General features: G+C 41.2%; 1 protein-coding gene across 1 annotated transcript in view; it reads right to left on the bottom strand.

The window, feature by feature from the left end:
• Window positions 1-24,057, bottom strand: part of KIFAP3 (kinesin associated protein 3) — a 249,844-nt gene that overhangs the window by 67,572 nt on the left and 158,215 nt on the right. The window contains exons 15-16 of the mRNA XM_030206053.1: window positions 19,093-19,218; window positions 8,494-8,592 (exon numbers count right to left, since the gene is read on the bottom strand). Coding sequence (XP_030061913.1) covers window positions 8,494-8,592; window positions 19,093-19,218 — 225 coding nt within the window. The remainder of the gene's footprint in view (window positions 1-8,493; window positions 8,593-19,092; window positions 19,219-24,057) is intronic.

Here is a 24,057-nt window from a genome sequence, read left to right as displayed (position 1 = left end):
ATTTTTGCAACTACATTCAAAGCGGTTTACATATATTCAGGTACTTATTTTGTACCAGGGGCAATGGAGGGTTAAATGACTTGCCCAGAGTCACAAGGAGCTGCAGTGGGAATCGAACTCAGTTCCCCAGGATCAAAGTCCACTGCAGCTGGTACTGAAAAGGATTATGTTCTGTTAGTGAGAATTCACCAGAATCTGAAATGTTTTTATATGGTAAATTTTACAGAGAAAAGATAGTGCTGCCTGTGTGATGTGTAGGGGAGAGGAAAAAAAGGGTGCTACCTTTGTAGGAAGCTGGGAAAGGAAGAGATAAAGTGATTATCTTATATGTTGGAAATTATAAATTTATTGTCAGGATGATCAATTTATAGAACATGTACTTTATCATTGTCACGCTTCCCCACTATCAGAAACATCAGATTTAAAAGTTTCAAGTTTATTACACACTTAATATACCGCTCAAGAGAAAACCTATCAACGCTTTTTACAATCTCAAACAATGAGAAGAAAACGAAATACAATAATAAAGGAAAGGAAAGTTAAAGATCAATTCTACCACATATTAAACTATTTCCCTCCATCAAGCAGTCACCTAACACCTAGGGTCCAAATGCTTGGAAAAACAGATAACTTTAAACCACAGATCTAATGGGAGGGAATTCCACAAGGTCCCTGCGCACTAAATAGCTTATTTCTAAGAGTGGATGATGGAAAGTGGGGGTATCTGAAGCAGCCGATTTTGAAAGGAGTGAACTATCCGCTGCAGAGAGTAGGGCAATAATAAAAAGGTCAAATAAAGCGGGTTTCGATGGGAGCGAGTCTTAAATATCAGTAGTAGCAACTTACATGTTCTTTATCTTCTTTTTACTACCAGGCATTGTCAATCTGGAATTCATTACCTTTATTGATAAGAACTGACAGAAACTATTTAAATTTTAACAAATTGCTGAAGACTTTGTTTAAAACTTTTTTGACTAGGTAGATGTTTGTTTTTAACTACTATGACTATATAATGTTATTCTTGGGTCATATGCCCTAGCTCTTTGTTCTTGTAATCCATAATAAACTGCTGGTATTTGCAGAACATAAGTCTCTGTATAATGTAATAATGTAATAATGTAATGGTTTTGAGGGATGTGCTAGCTGTGTGTGTGGGGAGGGGGAGGAGGCAGAGAGGACAGGCTAGCAGTATATATGGGGGGGTCAGGGGCATGTTGGCTGTAGGTGTGTGAGATGGCCGTGTGCATGATGGGGGGGACGAGAGGGATGGGCTGGCTGGTTTGTGTGTTGGGGAGGGGTCAGAAAGAGGTGGCAATGACAACTGGGTGAGAAGTGGCAGAGAGATGGACAGGCTGGTAGTGTTCACGGGAGGGGGAGTTGGCTATATGTGTGTGCGTGGAGGAAAGACTTTCTGGCTATAATGTGTGTTTCAGGCAGAAAGAGGTTGTAGTTTGCATTTGAGAAACAGGCAGAGAGTGGGTTGGGAGGGCAGAGAGAGGGACAGGTGGGGGAAGTCAGAATGAGGTGGCAATGTGGCTGGTGGCATGGGGGGAGGGGGAGACAAAAAAGAGGAATGGGATGGCCATGTTGTATTGGGGGTAAGGGGGACAAATGAGAGGGACGGGATGGCTGTATGTGCATGTAGAGATTGGGCAAAAAAAAGGTGGTAGTGTGCACTGGGTGAGGGGAAGGGGGGGGAGTAGGGACAGGCTTGCAGTAGGTGTGTAGGGGGAAACAGAGATGAACATGCTGGCTATAGGTGTACATAAGTACATAAGTAATGCTACACTGGGAAAAAGACCAAGGGTCCATCGAGCCCAGCATCTTGTCCACGACAGCCGCCAATCCAGGCCAAGGGCACCTGGCAAGCTTCCCAAACGTACAAACATTCTATACATGTTATTCCTGGACATGTTTATGGACTTGTCCTTTAGGAACCTGTCTAAACCCCTTTTTAAACTCTGCTAAGCTAAACCGCCTTCACCACGTTCTCCGGCAACAAATTCCAGAGTTTGAATTACGCGTTGGATGAAGGAAAATGTTCTCCGATTTGTTTTAAATTACTACATTGTTGGTTTCATTCCATGCCCCCTAGTCCTAGTATTTTTGGAAAGCGTGAACAGACGCTTCACATCCACCTGTTCCACTCCCCTCATTATTTTATATACCTCTATCATGTCTCCCCTCAGCTGTCTCTTCTCCAAGCTGAAAAGCCCTAGCCTCCTTAGTCTTCCTTCATAGGGAAGTTGTCTCATCCCCGCTATCATTTTAGTCGCCCTTCGCTGCACCTTTGCCAATTCTGCTATATCTTTCTTGAGATGCGGCGAACAGAGTTGAACACAATACTCAAGGTGCGGTCGCACCATGAAGTGATATAACGGCATTATGACATCCTCACACCTGTTTTCCATACCTTTCCTAATAATACCCAACATTCTATTTGCTTTCCTAGCCGCAGCAGCACACTGAGCAGAAGGTTTCAGTGCATTATTGACGACGACATCCAGATCCCTTTCTTGGTTCGTAACTCCTAACATGGAACCTTGCATGACGTAGCTATAATTTGGGTTCTTTTTCCCCACATGCATCACCTTGCACTTGCTCACATTAAACGTCATCTGCCATTTAGCCGCCCAGTCTCCCAGTCTCGTAAGGTCCTTCTCTAATTTTTCACAATCCTGTCGCGAGTTAATGACTTTGAATAACTTTGTGTCATCAGCAAATTTAATTACCTCGCTAGTTACTCCCATCTCTAAATCATTTATAAATATATTAAAAAGCAGCGGTCCCAGCACAGCACAGCCCCCTGAGGAACCCCACTAACTACCCTTCTCCATTATGAATACTGCCCATTTAACCCCACTCTCTTTATCCTTCAATCAGTTTTTAATCCACAATAGGACATTTCCTCCTATCCCATGACCCTCCAATTTCCTCTGTAGCCTTTCATGAGGTACCTTGTCAAACGCCTTTTGAAAATCCAGATACACAATATCAACCGGCTCCCCTTTGTCCACATGTTTGTTTACTCCTTCAAAGAATTGAAGTAAATTGGTCAGGCAAGATTTCCCCACACAAAAGCTGTGCTGACTTGGTCTCAGTGATCCGTGTCCTTGGATGTGCTCTATAATTTTGTTTTTAATAATAGCCTCTACCATTTTCCCCGGCACTGACGTCATTTATTTATTTATTTGCATTTGTATCCCACATTTTCCCACCTATTTGCGGGCTCAGTGTGGCTTACAATACATTGTAAATGATGAAAATACAATTTGTTGCAGTACGATTATGGGTTACATTGTGAAGACTTATGGGAAGACAAAGTAGAGTCAGGATATCAGACTCATCAGTCTATAATTTCCCGGAGATTTGCTACTCTTCTGAATTTGTGGGACAGAAAGAGGTGGCAGTTTGTATTGGGAAAGGGGTAAGAGAAAGGGACAGTCTCGCCAGTTGTGTTTTTTTTTTTTTTTTTTGGGGGGGGGGGGGGGTTACAAGACAGAGGGATGGGCTGGATGTATGTGTCAGTGTAAGAAGGGAGCAAAAAGAGGCTGCAGTGTACAATGGGCAAAAGGAGGCAGATAGACAGTTTGACTTTATTTATAGTTTATTTACATTTGTTATACCGCTGTTAGCCAACTCACAGGTCACAGCGGAGTAGAATTTTAAAACCAAAAGAGCAAGAAAGTAGAAAGGGAACCACAATAATTTATAGGATAGGAACAACAGAATCACTCATACACAGATCCAATATGCAGTCATGGAAAAGGGAGGAGGAGGATAAAGAGAATATTGCAGGAAACAGGGGTGGGGGGACAGAGATGGGGACAGGTTGGACATGTGCTCTGGGGGAACAGAAAGAACGGTTTTGTTTTACTCCTTTATGTAATAAATCCTGCTATGGTCCATATACTCTTCTCCTGTATCTCTACATTTTTAATACTATACATTTTAGTTTCCTGGCACTTCACAATTACGCGGCCAGTGGCCAATGAATAGCAAATATGACAACTTTATAAAATTTGGTTTGGTGCCATGAGGATCAGGTAAGCTTGAACATGAGCTCTGATTTAGGGCACTTACATAAGTACATAAGTATTGCCATACTGGGACAGATTGAAGGTCCATCAAGCCCAGCATCCTGTTTCAAATAGAGGCCAATCCAGGTTACAAGATCCCAAAAAAGTACATTTTATGCTGCTTATCCTAGAAATAAACAGTGGATTTTCCCCATGTCCATTTTAATAATGGTCTATGAACTTTTCCTTTAGGAAGCCATCCAAACCTTTTTAAATCGTGCTAACTGCTTTTACTACATTCTCTGGCAACAATTCCAGAGTTAATTACACCTAGCGTGAAGAAAATGTTTCACCAAATTTGTTTTAAATTTACTACTTTGTAGCTTCATCGTGTGCCCCCTAGTCCTAGTATTTTTGGAAACAGTAAACAAGCGATTCACATCTACCCGTTCCACTCCACTCAGTATTTTACAGACCTCTATCATATCTCCCCTCAGCCATCTTTTCTCTAAGCTGAAGAGCCCTAGCCACTTCAGCCTTTCCTCATAGGAAAATCTTCCCATCCCCTTTATCATTTTCATCGACCTTCTCTGTAACTTTTCTAATTCCACTAGATCTTTTTTGAGATGCAACGACCAGAATTGAACACAATATTCGAGGTGCAATCGCACCATAGAGAGATACAAAGGCATTATAATATCCTCATTTTTGTTTTCCTTTCCTTTTCTAATAATACCCAACATTCTATTTGTTTTCTTAGCTGCCACCACACACTAAGCAGAGGGTTTCAATGTATCAACAATGATGACACCTAGATCCCTTTCCTGGTTGGTGACTTGCATTATGTAGCTATAATTCGGGTTTCTCTTTCCCACATGCATCACTTTGCACGTGCTCACATTAAACATCATCTACCATTTGGATAGCCAGTCTTGTAAGGACCTCTTGTAATTTTTCACAATCCTCTTGCGATTCAACAACTTTGAATAACTTTGTGTCGTCAGCAAATTTAATTACCTCACTAGTTACTCCCATCTCTAGATCATTTAGAAATATGTTAAAAAGCAGCGGCCCCAGAACTTTTTAAAAAATCGGCATTACATTGGCCACCCTCCAATCTTCCGGTACCATGCTCGATTTTAAGGATAAATCACATACTACTAGCAAAAGCTCCGCAAGTTCATTTTTCAGTTCTATCAGTACTCTGGGATGAATGCCATCCAGTCCAGAGATTTGCTACTCTTCAAATTGCCCCCATTACATCCTCTAGGTCTATAGAGATTTCATTCAGTTTCTCTGACTCGTCAGCTTTGAATACCATTTCTGGTAACGGTATCTCTCCCAAATGTTCTTCAGTGAAGACCGAAGCAAAGAATTCATTTTAAGGAGTTTCGACATTCGCTTCATAACTTTTAGTACAAGATGAGTGCTGGGCAGACTTCTTTGGTCTGTGCCATGAGAATGGCAAGGACAAATCAAACTCAGGTATGGGAGTGGAGGAGTAGCCTAGTGGTTAGTGCAGCGGACTTTGATCCTGGGGAACTGGGTTCGATTCCCACTGCAGCTCCTTGTGACTGTGGGGCAAGTCACATAACTCTCCATTGCCCAGGTACAAAATAAGTACCTGTATATATGTAAACCGTTTTGAATGTAGTTGCAAAATACCACAGAAAGGCGATATATCAAGTCCTATTTCCCATATAAAGTATTGCATACTATCCAGCTTATTTTCGAAAGAGAAAGACGCCCATATTTCAACCCAAATTGGGAGATGGGCGTCCGTTTTCCGTGGGCGCCCAAATCGGTATAATCGAAACCCAATTTTGGCGTCCTCAACTGCAGTCCGTCATGGGAGATGAACAAAGATCATTGGGGCGTTCGGAGGCGGGACTGGGGCATGGTTAGCAGCCGAGAAGAGATGGGTGTCTTTAGCTGATAATCGAAACAAGAAGGGTGTTTTTGATGAGAATTTGGTCCTCTTTATTTGGACCCTTTTTTTTCAGGTCCAAGTCCTAAAAAAGTGCCCCAACTGACCAGATGACCACCGGAGGGAATCGGGGATGACCTCCCCTGACTCCCCCAGTGGTCACTAACCCCCTCCCACCAACAAAAACCCACTTTACAAACTTTTTTCCCCAGCCTGTATGCCAGTCTCAAATGCCGTACCCACCTCCATGACAGCAGAATGTGTTCTATCCTCTGACAGCCTTTCCCTGGTTCTGATGTGGGGTCTCGGGTGAGTGTGACACCTTTTCTGTTAAGGGCAATGCAGAGTCACATTAGCATGCATTTGTGGTGGATGTAGGGTATTGGGCTCACGTGATTCCACTAGCTTGTGTTAAATGCTCACGGTGTTGGTAGTTGGTAGGCTCTACTCCCATGGTGCTTTTTCCCTCTGCTTACTGGGTCAGAGTGTGCCCTGTTTTGTTTCCGGTATTCCATGAGGTAGTGGCCATTTGTGTAAGACACTTTTAGATCCCTTTCATGTGTTACCACGTTACAGCACTATAGTTCTTACCTTGAATGTTGCTGAAAAGAGGGCATTGTACACCATTCTGCCGGCTCGGACCTACTGCTAATCTCCGTACCAGTGAGACTTGTTGCCAGTGGGGCACAACCTCTGATCTGCAGTTAACTGTGAGTAAACGTGCTTATTCAAATAAAGGATGTTTTCAGCGAGATTAGTCTTCAGGTGCCAAGGTTATACACCAGCAACAAGTCCTGTCCCTGGAGCACTTTTAGTGGGTACTGCAGTGCACTTCAGGCAGGCAGACCCAGGGCGCCCCCCCCCCCCCCCACCCGTAACACTTGTGGTGGTAAATGGGAGGCCTCTAAATCCACTGTACCCACATGTAGTTGCCCCCTTCACCCCTAAGAGCTATGGTAGTGTTGTACATTTGTCCCTCCCACGACCCAAATGGCTTGGATTGGGACGTTTCTGAGCTGGGCGTTTTTAGCTTCCATTATCGCAAAAAAAAAACAAAAAACGCCCATCTCAGAAGGGACCAAATCCATGGCATTTGGTCCGTCCAAACCGTATTTTCGAAACGAAAGATGGACGCCATCTTTTTCGATAATACGGTCTGTCTTACCTCTTCACATACCCGTTTTCGGACACAGACGCCCCAAGGAGATGGGCATTCGCGTTCGATTATGCCCCTCCACGTAAACTGAGTTTATCTTGTTAGGGCAGACTGGATGGACCATACAGGTCTTTATCTGCCATCATTTACTCTGTTATTATTTAAATATTTGGGGGTCTTTCTAGATGCCAAACTCATTTGCCTCACAAATATTGCATCTATGTAAAAGCTGTTTTTTCAAACTTTGTCAACTGCGTTCAATTTGGCATTTTTTTGACCAAGATAGGCTTCAAAGTCTCACTCTGTTGCTGCTTAGTGTCAAACTTGATTACTCCATCATCTACGCAGGTTTGCCACGTTCACTGAAAGAATTGCAATCAACCCAGAATATAGTGGTTAAGTTACTGTATCATGCCAAAAATATGATCATTTTTACCCCATGCTTAAAGAAAAACATTGGTTATCTATAGAACAAAGAATCATGTACAAGCATTTAAAGTGAGCTCCCTGATTATTTGGCCACTCTTACGATCCCTTATAGTCCATCAATGTCCTACATTCTATAAATGATTATTGATTGGTCCTTCCTGGCCCTAAACAGGCACACCTCTAATCTACAAGGCATAATGCTTTTTATTTTACTGTCCCCTGCATCTTGGAACAATTTACCATTCTGTCCGCAGTATTTTCCTCTATTAAGGAATTCAAAATGGCTATCAAAACGTATCTATTTGAGCAAGCATTTGATTGGTAAATCACTAGGGTGTAGTGTCACTCTCTTTCCGCTGCCTCGATCCTTTGGTAACAAATTTTTAAGATGCTTTTGTTGAAATTTGTACTTACTACCTTTCTCTGGTTGTCGATTGGATCTGCACCTTTTGTGTGAATGTTTTTCTTCTCTGTCCTGTGGATGCTGCAGTTCCTTTTATTTTCTTTTTCTTAATATTCTGTACTGCATGTCAGTATGAGCGGTATAGAAAGTCTGATTAAACTGTAAACTGTTTTGCCACTGAAAATTCGATTTACATTGATTAAAATGATTTAAAAAATTGTACTGAGTCTTAAATTGATCAGGTATTGGTTACCTAATACATACATAAATGGATATGTCTTTCAATACAATGTGACCTTCGTTATTAGGTGGTACTGGTTATGGTTCTCAAGTACTGCGTTATACAGAGGGAGAAGTGTATTTGTTGTATGATCATTTTTATGGCTCTATTGTAGGCCTATTTGTGAGACACGTTTTATTATTGTATATACATATATTCATGAAAAAGTTATCACCATTCAGACATGAGAAGCATCAAAACTAATTCCACTTAAGATGTGAGGCAAGATAGTTATATATATTTATGACCTTTAAATAGTGTTCAAACATGAAAGGATACGCGTTTCCTTGATTATAACATCTCTTGTTGCCTGGTGAAACACCATCTGATAGAAGACATAGACAATTTGACAAACAAACTCATCGTCTTCTTGTTGAGCTTGTGATGGAAGAAAGAACACAGTCAGCTCATCCTGCTACATCTTGATTCAAAAGCCAGTGTGTAGTCCATTTCTCTGTCTTAGATACTACTGTTTTTCTAAGAAAAAATGAGTAGTGAAACTGAAAATATTTCTCCAAATTATGATCTGAGGTCCCTATGCTTAAGCCAATGAAAGATGAGGAAATCTAGAGGTGGTCATAAATAAATTAATACAGTCTCAAGATAATCTACTACAACCCCAGAGACGACCATGAGAGCACAGCATTACCGGCATTTTGTTTTTAAGTAGAGATAGCCCATCTATGAAGCTCCGTGCTATTTATTTGTTCTTATATCCCACATTATCCAAAAATGAATTTCAGTTCAATGTGGCTTACAGTTAATGAACAGGATTATATTCACAAAGATTTATAAGCTTACATTTAACAATAAGATTTCACAAAACAACAAGTATGATGGAATCTTATAAACTAGAGGACGTAGAAAATTTATCTATGAAAATGGGATAGTGGTTCTAGTAGTGAGCCAAGGCTGAATACTCTAGGTCTGCCTGGGGATCTGGACAGGGATTTATGTTATCTTAGGTAGAATGTATATAGTCGGTTATAACGGGTTCTTGTTACAAATAGAAAGTCAGCTTCCTTCTTTGTTAGGTATTGCGCATCCTTACCTAATTTAACTAGTGTGGAAATTTCATTCGGATGCTCTCTGTGGGATTTTTCGTTTAAAACTTTGTAAAAGGTAGTATCATTCAATTGTCTGTGAAACTTCATAAACATAATTTTCCCTATTCATTACAACTATAGACTCCACCTTATCTGCCGGTTTAATAACAATGCTATGATCTCTTTGTAATTCCTTGACAGCAGCACTTTCTTCTTTGGTTAGATTATAAAAAAAATCTTTTCGTACCTTGTTTCTCTAATGGTGCTATATCATTGAGTACAACTGTTCATAGGTCTCAATCAAATGATGAGTATTACTGGGTGGAAGCCATCTGCTATTGTTCTTGACAATTGAAGTGATCACTACAGTCTGATGTTTTTTTTGAAAAGAACTCCATGATTTTTTAATTTCCGTATAAATTGAAAAATTCCACTCTAGTTTTGAATGCATTATATCTTGGGTAGGTATGAAGGACAACCTCTACTTAGAACATTCTTCTCAGTGTCAGTTAATACTCTACTTGAAATATTATATTACCGTACTTAATTTGCGATTTTTGGTAAAGTTTCTGGTGGGATATTGATGTCATATATAATTTATTTATTTTCATATTCTATATATATCCATCCATATTTTATACCAATGTAGATGTTTGTGTATGCTGTGTATATATATACATGTCTATTTATATATGTGGTTGATAATACAACAAACAATATATATGTTTTATATTTTTTATTTATATTTCTTTTGTAGCCCCTGAAGTAGCCCTGATGGGCGAAACACGGCCTGTGTCGGGCTATTTGTGTGTGTATATTCCATTGGTTTTTACTAATAAATTACGTTTTGTTTTGTCAACGATCTGCTCCGTTTATTTTCCATCTTGGAGTTTGCAGACCGTCTGCCTTTGTGCTTTCTTAGACATTAAGATTTCATTCAGAAAGATACAACCTCAGTTTCTTGAACTCTTTCTTGATTAATTTTTTTTTAAAGATATGTTTTTAGGTTTTTATGAAATAGTAGATAATTATTGATAATTATCAATACCTCTTATTTGCTATGTGTTCTAGGGTGTCTGTGGTGAGGTGGTAGAATTAGTGGACATGAATTGAGGTTCTGAAGGGGGCCAAATCAGGAATAACGTCAGAAAGTATTGGGTGTTAGATACCTGGAATGCCCTCCTGCAGGAGGTGGTGGAGGTGAAACTTTAATGAAATTCAAAAATGTGTGAGATAAACACAAAGGCATCTGTTTAAAAGGAATGGATCCAAAGAAGACTAGCGGAGATTAGGTGGCAACATCAGTAATTGGAAAACATAGTAACATAGTAGATGACGGCAGAAGAAAAGACCTGCACGGTCCATCCAGTCTGCCCAACAAGATAAACTCATATGTGTATACCTTACCTTGATTTGTACCTGTCTTTTTCAGGGCACAGACCATATAAGTCTGCCCAGCACTATCCCCGCCTCCCAACCACCAGCCCCGCCTCCCACCACCGGCTCTGGCACAGACCGTACAAGTCTGCCCAGCACTATTCCCCGCCTCCCACCACTGGCTCTGGCACAGGACCGTATAAGTCTGCCCACCACTATCCTCGCCTCCCAACCACCAACCCCTCTTCCCCCACCAAGCTCTGCCACCCAATTTCGGCTAAGCTCCTGAGGATCCATGCCTTCTGCACAGGATTCCTTTATGTATATCCATGCATGTTTGAATTCTGTTACTGTTTTCAATCTCCACCACCTCCTGCGGGAGGGCATTCCAGCCCACTCTCTCTGTGAAAAAATACTTCCTGACATCTTTTTTGAGTCTGCCCCCCTTCAATCTCATTTCATGTCCTCTCGTTCTACGCCTTCCCATCACTAGAAAAATTTGTTTGCGATCAATACCTTTCAAATATTGAACGTCTGTATCATATCACCCCTGTTCCGCCTTTCCTCCAGGGTATACATGTTCAGGTTCATCAAGTCTCTCCTCATACGTCTTGGAACGCAAATCCCATACCAATCTCGTAGCTTTTCTTTGCACTGCTTCAATTTTTTTTAACATCCTTAGCAAGGTACGGCCTCCAAAACACAACACAATACTCTAGGTGGGGCCTCACCAACAACTTGTACAGGGGCATCAACACTTCCTTTCTTCTGCTGGTCACACCTCTCTCTATACAGCCTAGCAACCTTCTCATTACGGCCACCGCCTTGTCACACTGTTTCGTCGCCTTCAGATCCTCAGATACTATCACCCCAAGATCTCTCTCCCCCTCAGTACATATCAGACTCTCACCACCTAACACAAGTCTCTCGTGGGTTTCTACTCCCTAAGTGCATCATTTTGCATTTCTTCGCATTGAATTTTAATTGCCAAACCTTAGACCATTCTTCTAGTTTCTGCAGATCCTTTTTCATGTTTTCCACTCCCTCCCGGGTGTCCACTCTGTTACAAATCTTACTATCATCCGCAAATAGGCAAACTTTACCTTCTAACCCTTCGGCAATGTCACTCACAAATATATTGAACAGAATCGGCCCCAGCACCGATCCCTGAGGCACTCCACTACTCACCTTTCCCTCCTCCGAGCGAAAACCATTTACTACCACCCTCTGTCGTCTGTCCGTCAACCAGTTCCTAATCTAGCTCACCACTTCGGGTCCTATCTTCAGCCCATCCAGTTTATTTAAAAGCCTCTTGTGGGGAACCGTGTCAAAAGCTTTGCTAAAATCTAAGTAGATTATGTCTATAGCATGTCGATGATTCAATTCTCCAGTTACCCAATCAAAGAATTCAATGAGATTCGTTTGGCACGATTTCCTTCTGGTATTGTCTCGGATCTTGCAACTTATTGGCTTCCAGGAAATTCACTATCCTTTCCTTTAGCATCGCTTCCATTACTTTTCCAATAACTGAAGTGAGGCTTACCGGCCTGTAGTTTCCAGCTTCTTCCCTATCACCACTTTTGTGAAGAGGGACCACATCCGCCGTTAATATGGGGAAAAGAAAGGTAAAGCAGAGGACCCCCTCCCCCAGTTCCCTTCCCACCCCCTCTATCTGCTGAGCTTCCCCAATTGGTTCAGACAGTCTTGGAATCATAAGGAGTTCAGCCACGTGAAAAGATTTTGATGGTTTTAGGTGGTCCCAATGGTTCTGTGGCACAAAGTTTAGAAGGGCTTTGCTAAGCCTTGCTGCTCCAATGCAATCTTGAAGGACTTCATCTGGCAGCATTGCTGAATGCCAAGAGTAGCAATCACCTTGACCGGATGATGTTCATCCCAGAGTACGAATAAAATTGAAAAATGAACTTGCAGAACTATTGTTAGTAATATGTAATTATCTTTAAAATCAAGCATGGTAGTGGAAGATTGGAGGGTGGCCAATCTAAGACCGAATTTAAAAAAAGGCTCCAGAGGTGATCCAGGAAATTATAGACCAGTTAGCCTGACATCGATGCCAGGTAAAATTGTACAGACTATTATAAAGAACAAAATTATGCAGCATATTCAAAAACATGGATTAGACAAAGCCAACATGGATTTAGTGAAGGGATGGATTTAGTAAAGGGAAATCTTGCCTCACCAATCTATTACATTTCTTTGAAGGGGTGAACAAACATGTGGATAAATGTTAGCCGGTAGATATTGTTTATCTGGATTTTCAAAAGGCATTTGATAAAGTACCTCATGAAAGACTCCAGAGGAAATTGTAGAGTCGAGGAGGTAGTGTTCTATTGTGTTTAAAAACTGGTTAAAAGATAGAAAACAGAGTAGGGTTAAATGGTCAGTATTCTCAATGGAGAAGGGTAGATAATGGGGTTCCCCCAGAGGTCTGTGCTGGGACCACTGCCTTTTAACATATTTATAAATGATCTAGAGATGGGAGGTAATTAAATTTGATGACGACACAAAGTTATTCAAAGTTGTTGAATCGCAAGAGGATTGTGAAAAATTACAAGAGGTCCTTAAAAGAGACTGGCTATCCAAATGGCAGATGATGTTTAATGTGAGCACGTGCAAAGTGATGCATATGGGAAAGAGGAACTTGAGCTATAGCTACGTGATGCAAAGTTCCACAATAGGAGTCACCGACCAGGAAAGGGATCTAGATGTCATTGTTGATGATACATTGAAACACTCTACTCAGTGCTAAGAAAGCAAACAGAATATTAGGTATTATTAGCAATGGAAAGGAAAACAAAAATGAGGAAGTTATAATTATACCTTCGTATCACTCCTTGGTGCGTCCGCACCTCAAATACAGCGTGCAATTGTAATCACCGCATCTCAAAAAAGATATAATTAAATTAGAAAAGGTACAGAAAAGGACAAAAATGATGAAGGGATGGGACGACTTCTCTATGAGGAAAAGTTAAAGTGGCTAGGGCTCTTCAGCTTTGAGAAAAGATGGCTGAGGAGAGATATAATAGAGGTCTATATTTTATTATTATTATTGTAATGAGTGGAGTGGAACGGGGAGCATTGAATCACTTGTTATTCTTTCCAAAAATACTAGACTAGGGGGCACGCAATGAAGCAACAAAGCAGTAAATTTAAAACAAATTGGAGAAAATATTTCTTCACTCAACGTGTAATTAAAATCTGGAATTCGTTGTCAGAGACTGTGATAAAAGCAATAGCTTAGCGAGGTTAAAAAAGGGTTTGGATTGCTTCCTAGAAGAAAAGTCCATAAGCTATTATTAAATTTGGACTTGGGGAAAATCCACTGCTTATTTCTAGGATAAGCAGCATAAAATGTATTGTACTGTTTTGTGATCTTGTCAGGTTCTTGTAACCTGGATTGGCCACTGCTGAACAACAAGATGCTGGGCTTGATGGACCCTCGGTCTGTCCCAGTATGGCAATACTTATGTAATTATGTCCTGTGGTGAAGTCTTCTCCAAAATTTATTGCTGGAATGGCCAGCAGTGTAGCTCCTTTTGGAGAAGTAAGTGGATGACTGGAAAAGCTCCCTTCAGATTTGGGGGGGAATAGTTCGTGACTTTGGATTCCTTGTGGGATGCTATTCAGGTAGGTGACTCTTCTTATTTGTAACTACTGATAGACGTGGATAAAGTTAATGTGAATTCTCAAGTGACTGCTGCTCATTCAATGCAGTTAGATCAATTACCCACCAAAGTTAATGCTTTAGAAATGAAATTGTCTTCTATGGAAGAAATTAATGCCATGATAGTCAAAGAAAAACGCATGGTGTACCATAAGCTGGAATAGTTTGAAAATCAACAAAGGTGTAATAACTTAAGATTTTTTAATTTTCCTAAGTCGCCATTGTTATCTCAGTGGACATGTAGAGGAAATATCTTAGGGAAAATTTAAGAGAACAAACAATGCATCCTATTGTTAGAGCTTACTATATATCTGTGTCAGGGAGATGAGCATAAAACACTGGACTTGACTAAATTTTTAGAATCTTCACTTGAAGTTGTAAATCAGAGCGGGGCTTTGGTAGTGACATTTACATTGGAAATGGACCATAACTTTGTTCTGTGCTTATTCTTCAGACACATTCAAGAGCCGTTTTGGGGATCTGCAATTCATATATTTCCTGATCTGTCAAAGGCAACACATAGAAGGTGGCAGGAGTTTATGGCTATGAAGCCTAGACCTTGTTGCTTCCTTTTAGTTAAAATTTTCTTGTAATTGTTCTGTTCTTTTTTGGGGATAAATCTTTGTTTGTTTGTTATTTTTAACCCAAAAAGCTCTTAGAATTTTTGAAGTACAAAGAAGGTTTGAAAGCTTTGAGTTCATCTCTACAAGTTTACACTGGTACTTGGCTGAAGATTTAATTATGGAGTTTGTTCTTATCTTTATTTTAATTCCCTATTGATTTTTTTCCTGTAGATGCTACCCTCCTTAATTTAGTGGAGCTGTTAACTATTTTTTTCCTACATACACACACACGGTCTTAATCAACAAGGGAGCACAGAGACTGACTCGTCCTTGAGCTAAGTTTTGTTTAAATACTCTTCAGCCAATAAAGTCTGCACATTGAGGTTTTTGGGCCGATGATGAGGAAGTCCAACCCCAGTTTGACTTTTTCAGCTGTCAAGGGGTTTCTCGAGGCCTTTTCCTCTTTAAGATAAGAATACTTGCTTGAAGTAATAGATTTTTTGAGTACCTAATTAATCTTTGACTCTCAACCGACTGACCTAGGTAACACCCCACTATATAGACTGAGTTGAACCTATTTATAAGAACAGGAGAAAAGAAGTGCTCCATAAATGTTGCCAATCGTAACCAATCCAGTTTCATCTTTCTCTGGGAAAATGAAATATGAAATCTGATTGGTCACTATGGGCAATTTCTCCACTTTTATGAAGTACTTTTGTTGTTGTTGTTTTTTAAATAAATAGGCTCTAATGAACCAAAGCACCTTACTATGAACATACCAAATGAAAATTAAAAATAAATAGCACATAGTAATGATACAGAAGAGGAAACTGTCATCAGAACATACAAGGAATGCAACCATAGCCACCTAAACTGAAAATGTGGACCGTCTTAAAATGTAGTATCTTTCACAATTTTAATGGGAGATCTGGGCTTTTTGGATGAAATAAGCATTCTGAATCTCAGTGTACTAACTTCCACAATCAGGTCACTTTCCAGAGAGAAATGGTTTCTCATTTTACGTTTGAGAACTATTCGATGAGAGAAGTTGGCATAAGTACCCTGAAGCAAAAGGAAGAAGTTCTGTAAGAACCACTTTTGTTAACTGTGGGTATTCTCTTTTCTTCATCTGCCAATATCACAGTATTTCCCAGGCCCTCACTGTGCAATGTTTCAGTGTGGCAGAGGGAAGGTCCCAGAGTGGCCAGAGGCAGTAATTGAATAAAAGCGGATTGAAAAAACTGTTCCAAGATGATGCCTACATCTCCATACAGGCCTGCAGCCAGTCTGCCTCCCCTCCTTCTCTCTCTCTCTCTCTTCCACTTCCCACCTGCCCTCACATCCAGTCTGCCCCTCTCTCTCACATACACATCCTACCTGCCCTCAGCCATTCTGCCTTCTCTCTCACACACACATCCTACCTGCCCTCCACCATTCTGCCTTCTCTCTCTCACACATCCCACCTGCCCTCAACCAGTCTGCCCTACACTTTCTCACTCTCACAACTCACTTGCCTTCAGCAAGTCTGCCCCTTTCTCTCACATGTACCATTTGCCTCAGCCAGACTTCCACTCTCTCACATCCAACCTGCCCTCAGCCTGTGTGCCCCTCCCTCTCTGAGAGCTTGTTGATTTTGCTGTTTCATGAGACTGAGTTACAAGATCAACAGGCTCTTCTTGCACCTCAACAGATATCAACTATTACAAAATGCCTAAAGACCTATCTGATGTTATGACAAACTAAAACTATACTAAAGTTTTGATATCATCTCAGTAAGGCCAACACACAATCCCAAATCTGCAAAACACTATGCTCAAACATGTAACAAAAAAACGTTTGAACCTTACCATACCATAACATAACAGAATTAACTCCTAGGACTCAAAAAGCAACAACCTTAATCATGAAAAAATAGCACTGTAAATATTACACCAGGTCCTAAAACACAAATACACTACCTAGTGAGAAAACAGGACAAATGGGACTGCTACAAGATCGCTACACAGAAACTGCATGCTAGCAGAAAACCACCATGGTCACACGTGCAGACACAAACAAACCCTCAACAAATATGAAACAAGAGACCACAGATCAATAATGGAGATATGAAGGCAAAAAAATGAACTGGAAACCTCAAGAAGTCAGTCTCAGCACATAAGCAATACTAGAGAAATAGAAACTGAAATACAAGATATCAGATATGTGCATTTCCAATGGCTGACATATTCCAACTAATAAATTCTGAATATATATATATTTTTTTACCTTTGCTGTCTAAGCATTTTATTTTTCCATTCGCTTTGATCCCAGAGTCTCTCTTTGGCTTTTCTTTGCTTTTTCCCCTACTTTTGCTGGGTCTCCTGTCCTTGACATATCTTCTCTCCCCATGTCCACTATCCTCTGCATCCGTACCCATCCTGTCCAGCATCTCCCCTGTGTCTCTGTCTCTATGCTTCCTCCATGCCCAGCATCTCTCCTTTGTGCCTCTTCCCCTCACCTTGCTCTTCTTTTCTGCCCACACCACCCCATCCTGTGGCTAGTATGTCCCCCTCTCTCTTCCTTGTTCTCCCCCTGAAGTCTACATCCCTTCCTCTCTCTATTGCTTCCCTCTAGTCCAGCAGCAGCTCTCCCTCTCCCCCAATCCAGGAGCACCTTCCCTTCTTCAGCAGCAGCACTCTCCTCCCCAGGTCCAGCAGCACCTCCCCCTCTCTCCTCCCCAATCTAGGTCCAGCAACACCTCTCCTTCTCCCTCTTCTGCCACCTAGGTCCAGCAGCACCTTTCCCTCTTCCACTCCAAGTGCAGCAGCACCTCTCCTTCTCTCTCCCCTCACTCCAAGTGCTCTCCTCCCTCCTGCAGCCCCAGTCCAGGGGCACCTCTCCCTCTCCTCTACCACAGGTCCAGCAGCACCTCTCTCTCTCAACTCCCCTACCTAGGTCCATCAGCACCTCTCCTTCTCCCTCCTCCGCCCCCAGTCCAGCAGCACCTTTCCCTCTTCCACTCCAAACCCAGCAGCATCTCTCCTCTCTCTCCTACATCTCCAGTCCAGCAGCACCTCTCCCTCTCCTCCCTCCCACAGGTTCGGCAGCACCTCTCCCTCTCATCTCCCCCCCCCCCCAACAAGTCCAGTAGTACTTCTCTCTGTCACCTCTCCCCCCCCCCCCCCGGGTCCAGCAGCACATCTTCTTCTCATCCCCCTACCACAGGAACCAGCATCAGCTCTCTCCCTCTCACTCCCTTGCAGGAACCAGCAGCAGCTCTCTCCCTCCCCTGCAGGAAGCAACAGCAGCTCTCTCTTTCTGCCCCACTGACCAGCAGGAGCTCCTCTCCCTTTCTGTCCCTCCCCTGGTCTGTCTTAACTTGTCTGGAATGCTGCCAGTAGCATTAGCACAGTGATTAAGCCAGCCAGCTTCGAGGCCTTCGCTAGGCTGTGGCCGTCCTCTGAGGAAAGAGGAAGTTGCATCATCAGAGGCACAGCATGGCCTAGCGAAGGCCCTGAGGCCAGCTGGCTGAATCCCTGCACTGCCACATTCTAGGCAAGTTAAGACAGCCCGGGGGAGGAACAGAAAGGGAGACCTGTTGTTCATCCAGAGAGAGGGGCGAGAGAGGAAGACAGAAAACCAGAGTTTCTGCTGGACCAGGAGGAGAAGAAAAGAGGGCGGGAGACAGGCAGGGTGCCACATACCCCATGCTAATGATTGGCAAAAAAAAAATTAAGTTAAAAAAATGGGTCATTTAATTCTTCACACTGAAGAAGGCTAAAACAGCAAACACACTAGTTCTCTGGCACAGTTTTCAAAATCTCATTGACAACACAATGTGCTTCAACTTTGGAAATATCAACACTTTATCATTTATAGAGAGCTGTCTTGTGTGCACGTTGTTGTATTTCAAACTACATGATCAGGGACCTAAATGCACTAACCAGGGAAGGACAAAGATGGCATCTAACCTTTTGGTTTACAACTGAGCAGCAATTGCCTATTTATTTACATGAAATAAAAGGAAAGGAAAGGGTATCAAAAGCACAAGAGAAGTGCGGACCATGAGCCACTGGGGGCTCTACTACAACCTCTTGAAGGAAAAGGGACACCCACACACACAATGCCCTATTATAAAGGCATAAGCAGTATAACTATTTCTGTTATCAGCAGTATGCATCCTTTTCCCTCTATCTCACATATGCACAAACACATAGAGTCATCTACATACCATTCAGGAGTTCGATGAGCGCTGGAATGATCCCAGACTTAGCCAGTAGAGCAGCACATGAGTCATCAGTAGACACCGTGCCAATCATTATTACCACTTCCAAGACCAGATCATCCTCTGCAGAACCTGAGAAACAGCAGCAAAAACTCAGGAGGTTAATGGGTCAATGTCACAATGCAGTTGTCCCTACTCTGAATGCACTCAAAGGAGGAGATGAGGCTTAATCAAGCAACAAGATATACCGAGCTGTAAGTTTTGGGAGAATAGGAACATCTGTGGTGTACAGTGAACCAAGCGGTCAAAACCACACCACATACTTCATAGTCTGACTTATGACTATAAAATGATCTGGGTATGAAAAATGTAACTCTGAGATGCTTTGATCCAGCATACTTAAAGACACTACTACTAATCATTTCTATAGTGCTACTAGACATACTCTACGCTGTACACATTGTATGCAGGTACTTCCTCTGTCCTTAGAGGGCTCATAATCTAAGTTTTTGTACCTGACTTGCCCAAGGTCACAAGCAGCTGCAGTGGGAATCGAACCCGGGTTGCCAGGATCAAAGCCCACTACACTAACCATTAGGCCACTCCTCCAGTCAGTATGAGGCAAAATATTGCACAGTAGTTACAGGGCAGTAGGCCAGGGGTGCACAATGTCAGTCCTCGAGGTCCACAACCCAGTCAGGTTTTCAGGATTTCCCCAATGAATATGCATCTATTCTAACTTCTTTTGTTGATTCTTACATAAGATATAGACCAAATAAATCAATATTCTGAACAATTTTTAAATAATTTTCTTAAAAATATTATGTTTATTAAAACTTGATATACCGCCTTTACTCTTTGGAGATCAAAGTGGTTTACAAATAAAATATACAATGATACATAAAATCTAAGAAAACAGAATGCTATTTTCAAAAAGGAAAAGTACATCCCCATAATCACACATGATTTGATTTCCAATTTTAATATACAGCCTGGTTTAAACCAAAATGTAAACATTTGTTTATATAGGTGAAATAAGAATGCAAGGGAGGAACAATGTTAAATGGTTTTAAACAGGTCTTCTAAAGATATTTCAAAATTTGTATCCTGTCATGGACCAACACAAATATGGATCAAAGGCAATACTGATATAAAAATATCAAAAGAAAATATGTTTGTCATTATTGAACTGACCTTCTTAAGGGCCTACAAGAATGACAAAGGGTTAGAAGTTCTACACCCAGTGGTGTGCTGGAGCAGGCTCTCACAGGCTCGCAAGAGCCGGTTGTTAAGTTTTTAAGAATTTTGGGAGCCGGTTGTTAAAGTAGGGCCCTCCATGGCTACTTTAACAACTGGCTCTCAAAATGTGGGCTTAGGCCCCCTCCTGAATTCTCTTTTACTTTGCTGGTGGGGATGCTGAGCCCTGCCAGCCAAGTAAATAGACTGCTGCTGCTCCCAGCTCCTTGTTTCCAGCTCTGAGCAGCAGGCTGGGACTTCTCCAACATGTGTGAGAAGTTACAGCATGCTGCTCAGATCAAGATGTTGGGAGTGGTGGCAGTCCATTTATTGGTTGCCAGCAAAGGTATGCCTAGCGTGCCTGCACAAAGGGAGGGAGGAGAGAGAGGCAAGTGTTGCTCCCCCCCCCCCCACCCGGCCACCCCCGGCCCTTCCAACTGCAGAGCCGGCTACATCAGGAGAAAGAGCCTGTTGTTAAAACTTTACCAGCACACCCCTTACACCCGTAACGTAGACTTTCCAGGATGTATCTCATTTACCATCAATACAGTTGTTTCTTTGGTTACTATAAAGTCTAATTTATATACCCCATGTGTAAAGTTGCCTGATCTATATTGTTGCTGCCTTTGTGTTAGATACAAATTTGGAGGTACAAAAATTACATTTACCTTAGTCTTTACAATATTATGTTCTGCACTGTCTGTTTGCAAACCAAAGGGTTCCTGTTGGCTAGCCCCCCCCCCCCCCCCCCCCCCCCCACTCCTTTCAAGTCAGAGATCTGTCACACTAGGTTTAGCTATCAGGGACAAAACTTGCTCCTCCAGAGTGTATGCTTTATCACCAACTTTCAGAACTTGCTCATGCATCATACAAACAGGATTTCATTCTCAAGGGCAATATGGGCACAATAAAAGACAAAGCTTTTCTGTTGAGAGACAAATTGCAGTCTCTGATGCTTCACGTTTATATAACATTCAAATTTCCACAATGGTTATAGCAAGAGCCTATCTGCAAATGATTGGCCAAATGGGAGAGCTGTTACCAGCAGTATGCAATAACATCACACCTTTATATCTCTGATCAAGCTTGCTATCTAAGGAAGTAACCTGTTAAAAGGTGAGCAGTGATGCTTTGCTCTTTTACAAATGTTAATTATGTTGTTCTAGAAATGTTCTCCTTTTTTAATAAAATCAATAAAGGCAGTAAGAAAATCCAAATCAACTTAAAGCACAGTCCATTGGGGGGGGGGGGGGGGGGGGGGGGGGTCAAGATTAAGTTTCTTCAGGAGATTCTTGGCTGTGATTTGATACTATGTGGAATAAACCGGAGATAATAAAGCTGAAATATGCCAAACACAATCAGAAAATCCTCCACGAGATTTGAAAAAAAAAAAAAAAAATCACAAGCATCATGTGTAATACATTTTAAAAGCTAGCTACAAAGGGGGAAACATTATTATCATCAGTGCTCCGATCGACCTTCATCGTAGCTCCAGAATCAAAATGAAGAGCACATGTCGGAGGTTGGCCATACAGAATTTATAATGGAAAACAGCATCATGGATGCTATAGTCTGGAACTTGACTAGATGAAGAGGTGAGTCAACGACCTTGCCAGTTTGGTGACTTAGAAACCAATGTAGATGAATGAAGCAAATTTTTAGCTTAAGTAAATCATTACACAAACATTAAAAACAAAGGTCTGGAAAATAGCTCAGAAGAAATAATCTGAACATAATTGATTTAGCAATAGACTCCAAAGGGAAATATCTAGAGTTGTGTAAATTGTTGAAAGGTCTGCTTCACCTGCATCTAAATCCTAGACTCCATCACTATGGAAAAGAGCAACCAGAACTCCCTCGACACCCCCATAGCCTGGGGCATATCATCACATTTGTATTTAGTTTTCAGACCCTGAAATGGAGAAAACATTCCTTATAATCCAAACATTCACAACTTAGAATGTGCCTGTATAATTGTTCATGTATTTGGATTGCAGCATGGAAGTGCAGGACAGGGGTCTTGCAAAAGATATAGGATGGTGAAAATACTTTGTTATTCTGTTAGGTTGAGATTGAAGCTGAATGGGAAATTCCTCACGATAAATAAAGGAAACAATGTACCTAATACTCAAATAATTCATGTTCCTAATTTTGAGTTATAATCCTAAACTGGCCTCTTTGAAAATTTAGTAGGGTTGAGTGTCTAAACTTATATGCAAAATTTCACTGAATCCTAAATTTAGGAGTATAAAAAGTGGATGGTAACAGGAGTGGATTTAGGGCAGAGGAAAAAAAGTTAGGAATTTAGCATTGATTTTTAGCACTAGGCTCATAAACCTCTAGGCAAATGAATGGCATGACTAAATTTATATATAATTACAAGTGAAAAGGGAACGAAAGATCTTGTGAAGTTGGGAAAAAATAAATTCAACTTAAGCAAAAAACGGGAAAGACAATTTATAAGCATAACTTTTTAGCTCCTAAATTAAATGATTTTTCAGCTGAAAACTTAGGCTCCTACGTTCAGCTGAGAACAGAGCACAAATTTAGGAGAACGGGTTTTTTTTTGAATATCAGGCCAAAGTAAGAAAAATAAGCTTAAAGAAGTACTTGTTAATATAAGGAAAATGACTGGATTTTCTCTATGGCTGCCCTATAATGAAACTTTAAATGGTGCTTTTTGTTATGTGATATTCAGTTTGCTTTTGGGAAGAACACTGTCTTGACATACCACCTTTCAAGACTTGATATCAAAGTATTTACAATAGGAAAACTGCACTTTAGAAGGGATCAAAGAGGACACCGTTTCCTCGGGCTTGTGCAAGTGCTCAGAAGGTGGCTGCATGAGGGGCCTGAAAACCTCATAGGAGCCATGCACCACAGTCAAAGTCACTGTGCCATGAAGTAGAGGACATTGCCACTGAAGAGTCTCTGCTTGAATTTCTTTCCGACTTCAATCTTCCGTTCTTTAGTTCAAACACTAGTCCTCTCTAAGTTTGGCTATTGTAATGCCTTTTACTCAGGTTTAAACTACTCTTTAGTCAAGAAACTTCAAGCAGCGCAGAACACTGCTGCCCATATTTTGCAGAGTTCCTCGTTATACCAAGGCAACTCCTCTCCTAGCTAAATTACATTGGCTTACAATAAATTCTCAGATTATCTTTAAACTTTGTGTACTTGTTTATCAACCTTTGCATGGTTTATTACCTTGCTACATGCAAAACCTGATGGAATTGTTAACGAAATGCTTTTCCTAAATCTAGAGACTCTCTCATCCTTCATTACCCAAGTTGTAAGAAGCTTAATTATAAATCTATTTATAATGCAGGCTTTACCTATCAAGGTACGAAGATATGGAATTCTCTGCCTAATCCATTAAGATACGCTACCAATTACCTCTTATTTTGTTAAGTTGTAGAAAGCATTTTTATTTAGTAAATCTCTTACTCACATTTGTAATTGTTAGCGCTAGGGAATGCTTGGAACCCTGGCTCTTGTTATTCAATAGTGGTGAAGTTTGTGTATTGTATTATTATTACTCACGCAATTACTAATTGTATTATACTTTTTGCAAATGTTTATTGCTAGCCACATTGAACCCAAATTTGTTTGGGATAATGTAGGATATAAATCCCATAAATAAATAAAATCTCTGTGAAGAAAGCCCCGTTCTCTTCCTTCTGCAATGACGTGAACCTGGAGGAGTGGCCTAGTGGTTAGGGTGGTGGACTTTGG

The sequence above is a fragment of the Microcaecilia unicolor genome, chromosome 6 (assembly GCF_901765095.1).
Source record: "Microcaecilia unicolor chromosome 6, aMicUni1.1, whole genome shotgun sequence".
NCBI classification, from domain to species: domain Eukaryota; kingdom Metazoa; phylum Chordata; class Amphibia; order Gymnophiona; family Siphonopidae; genus Microcaecilia; species Microcaecilia unicolor.
Note: the sequence above shows the minus strand (reverse complement) of the source record. Positions and strands in the feature narration are given on the sequence as shown.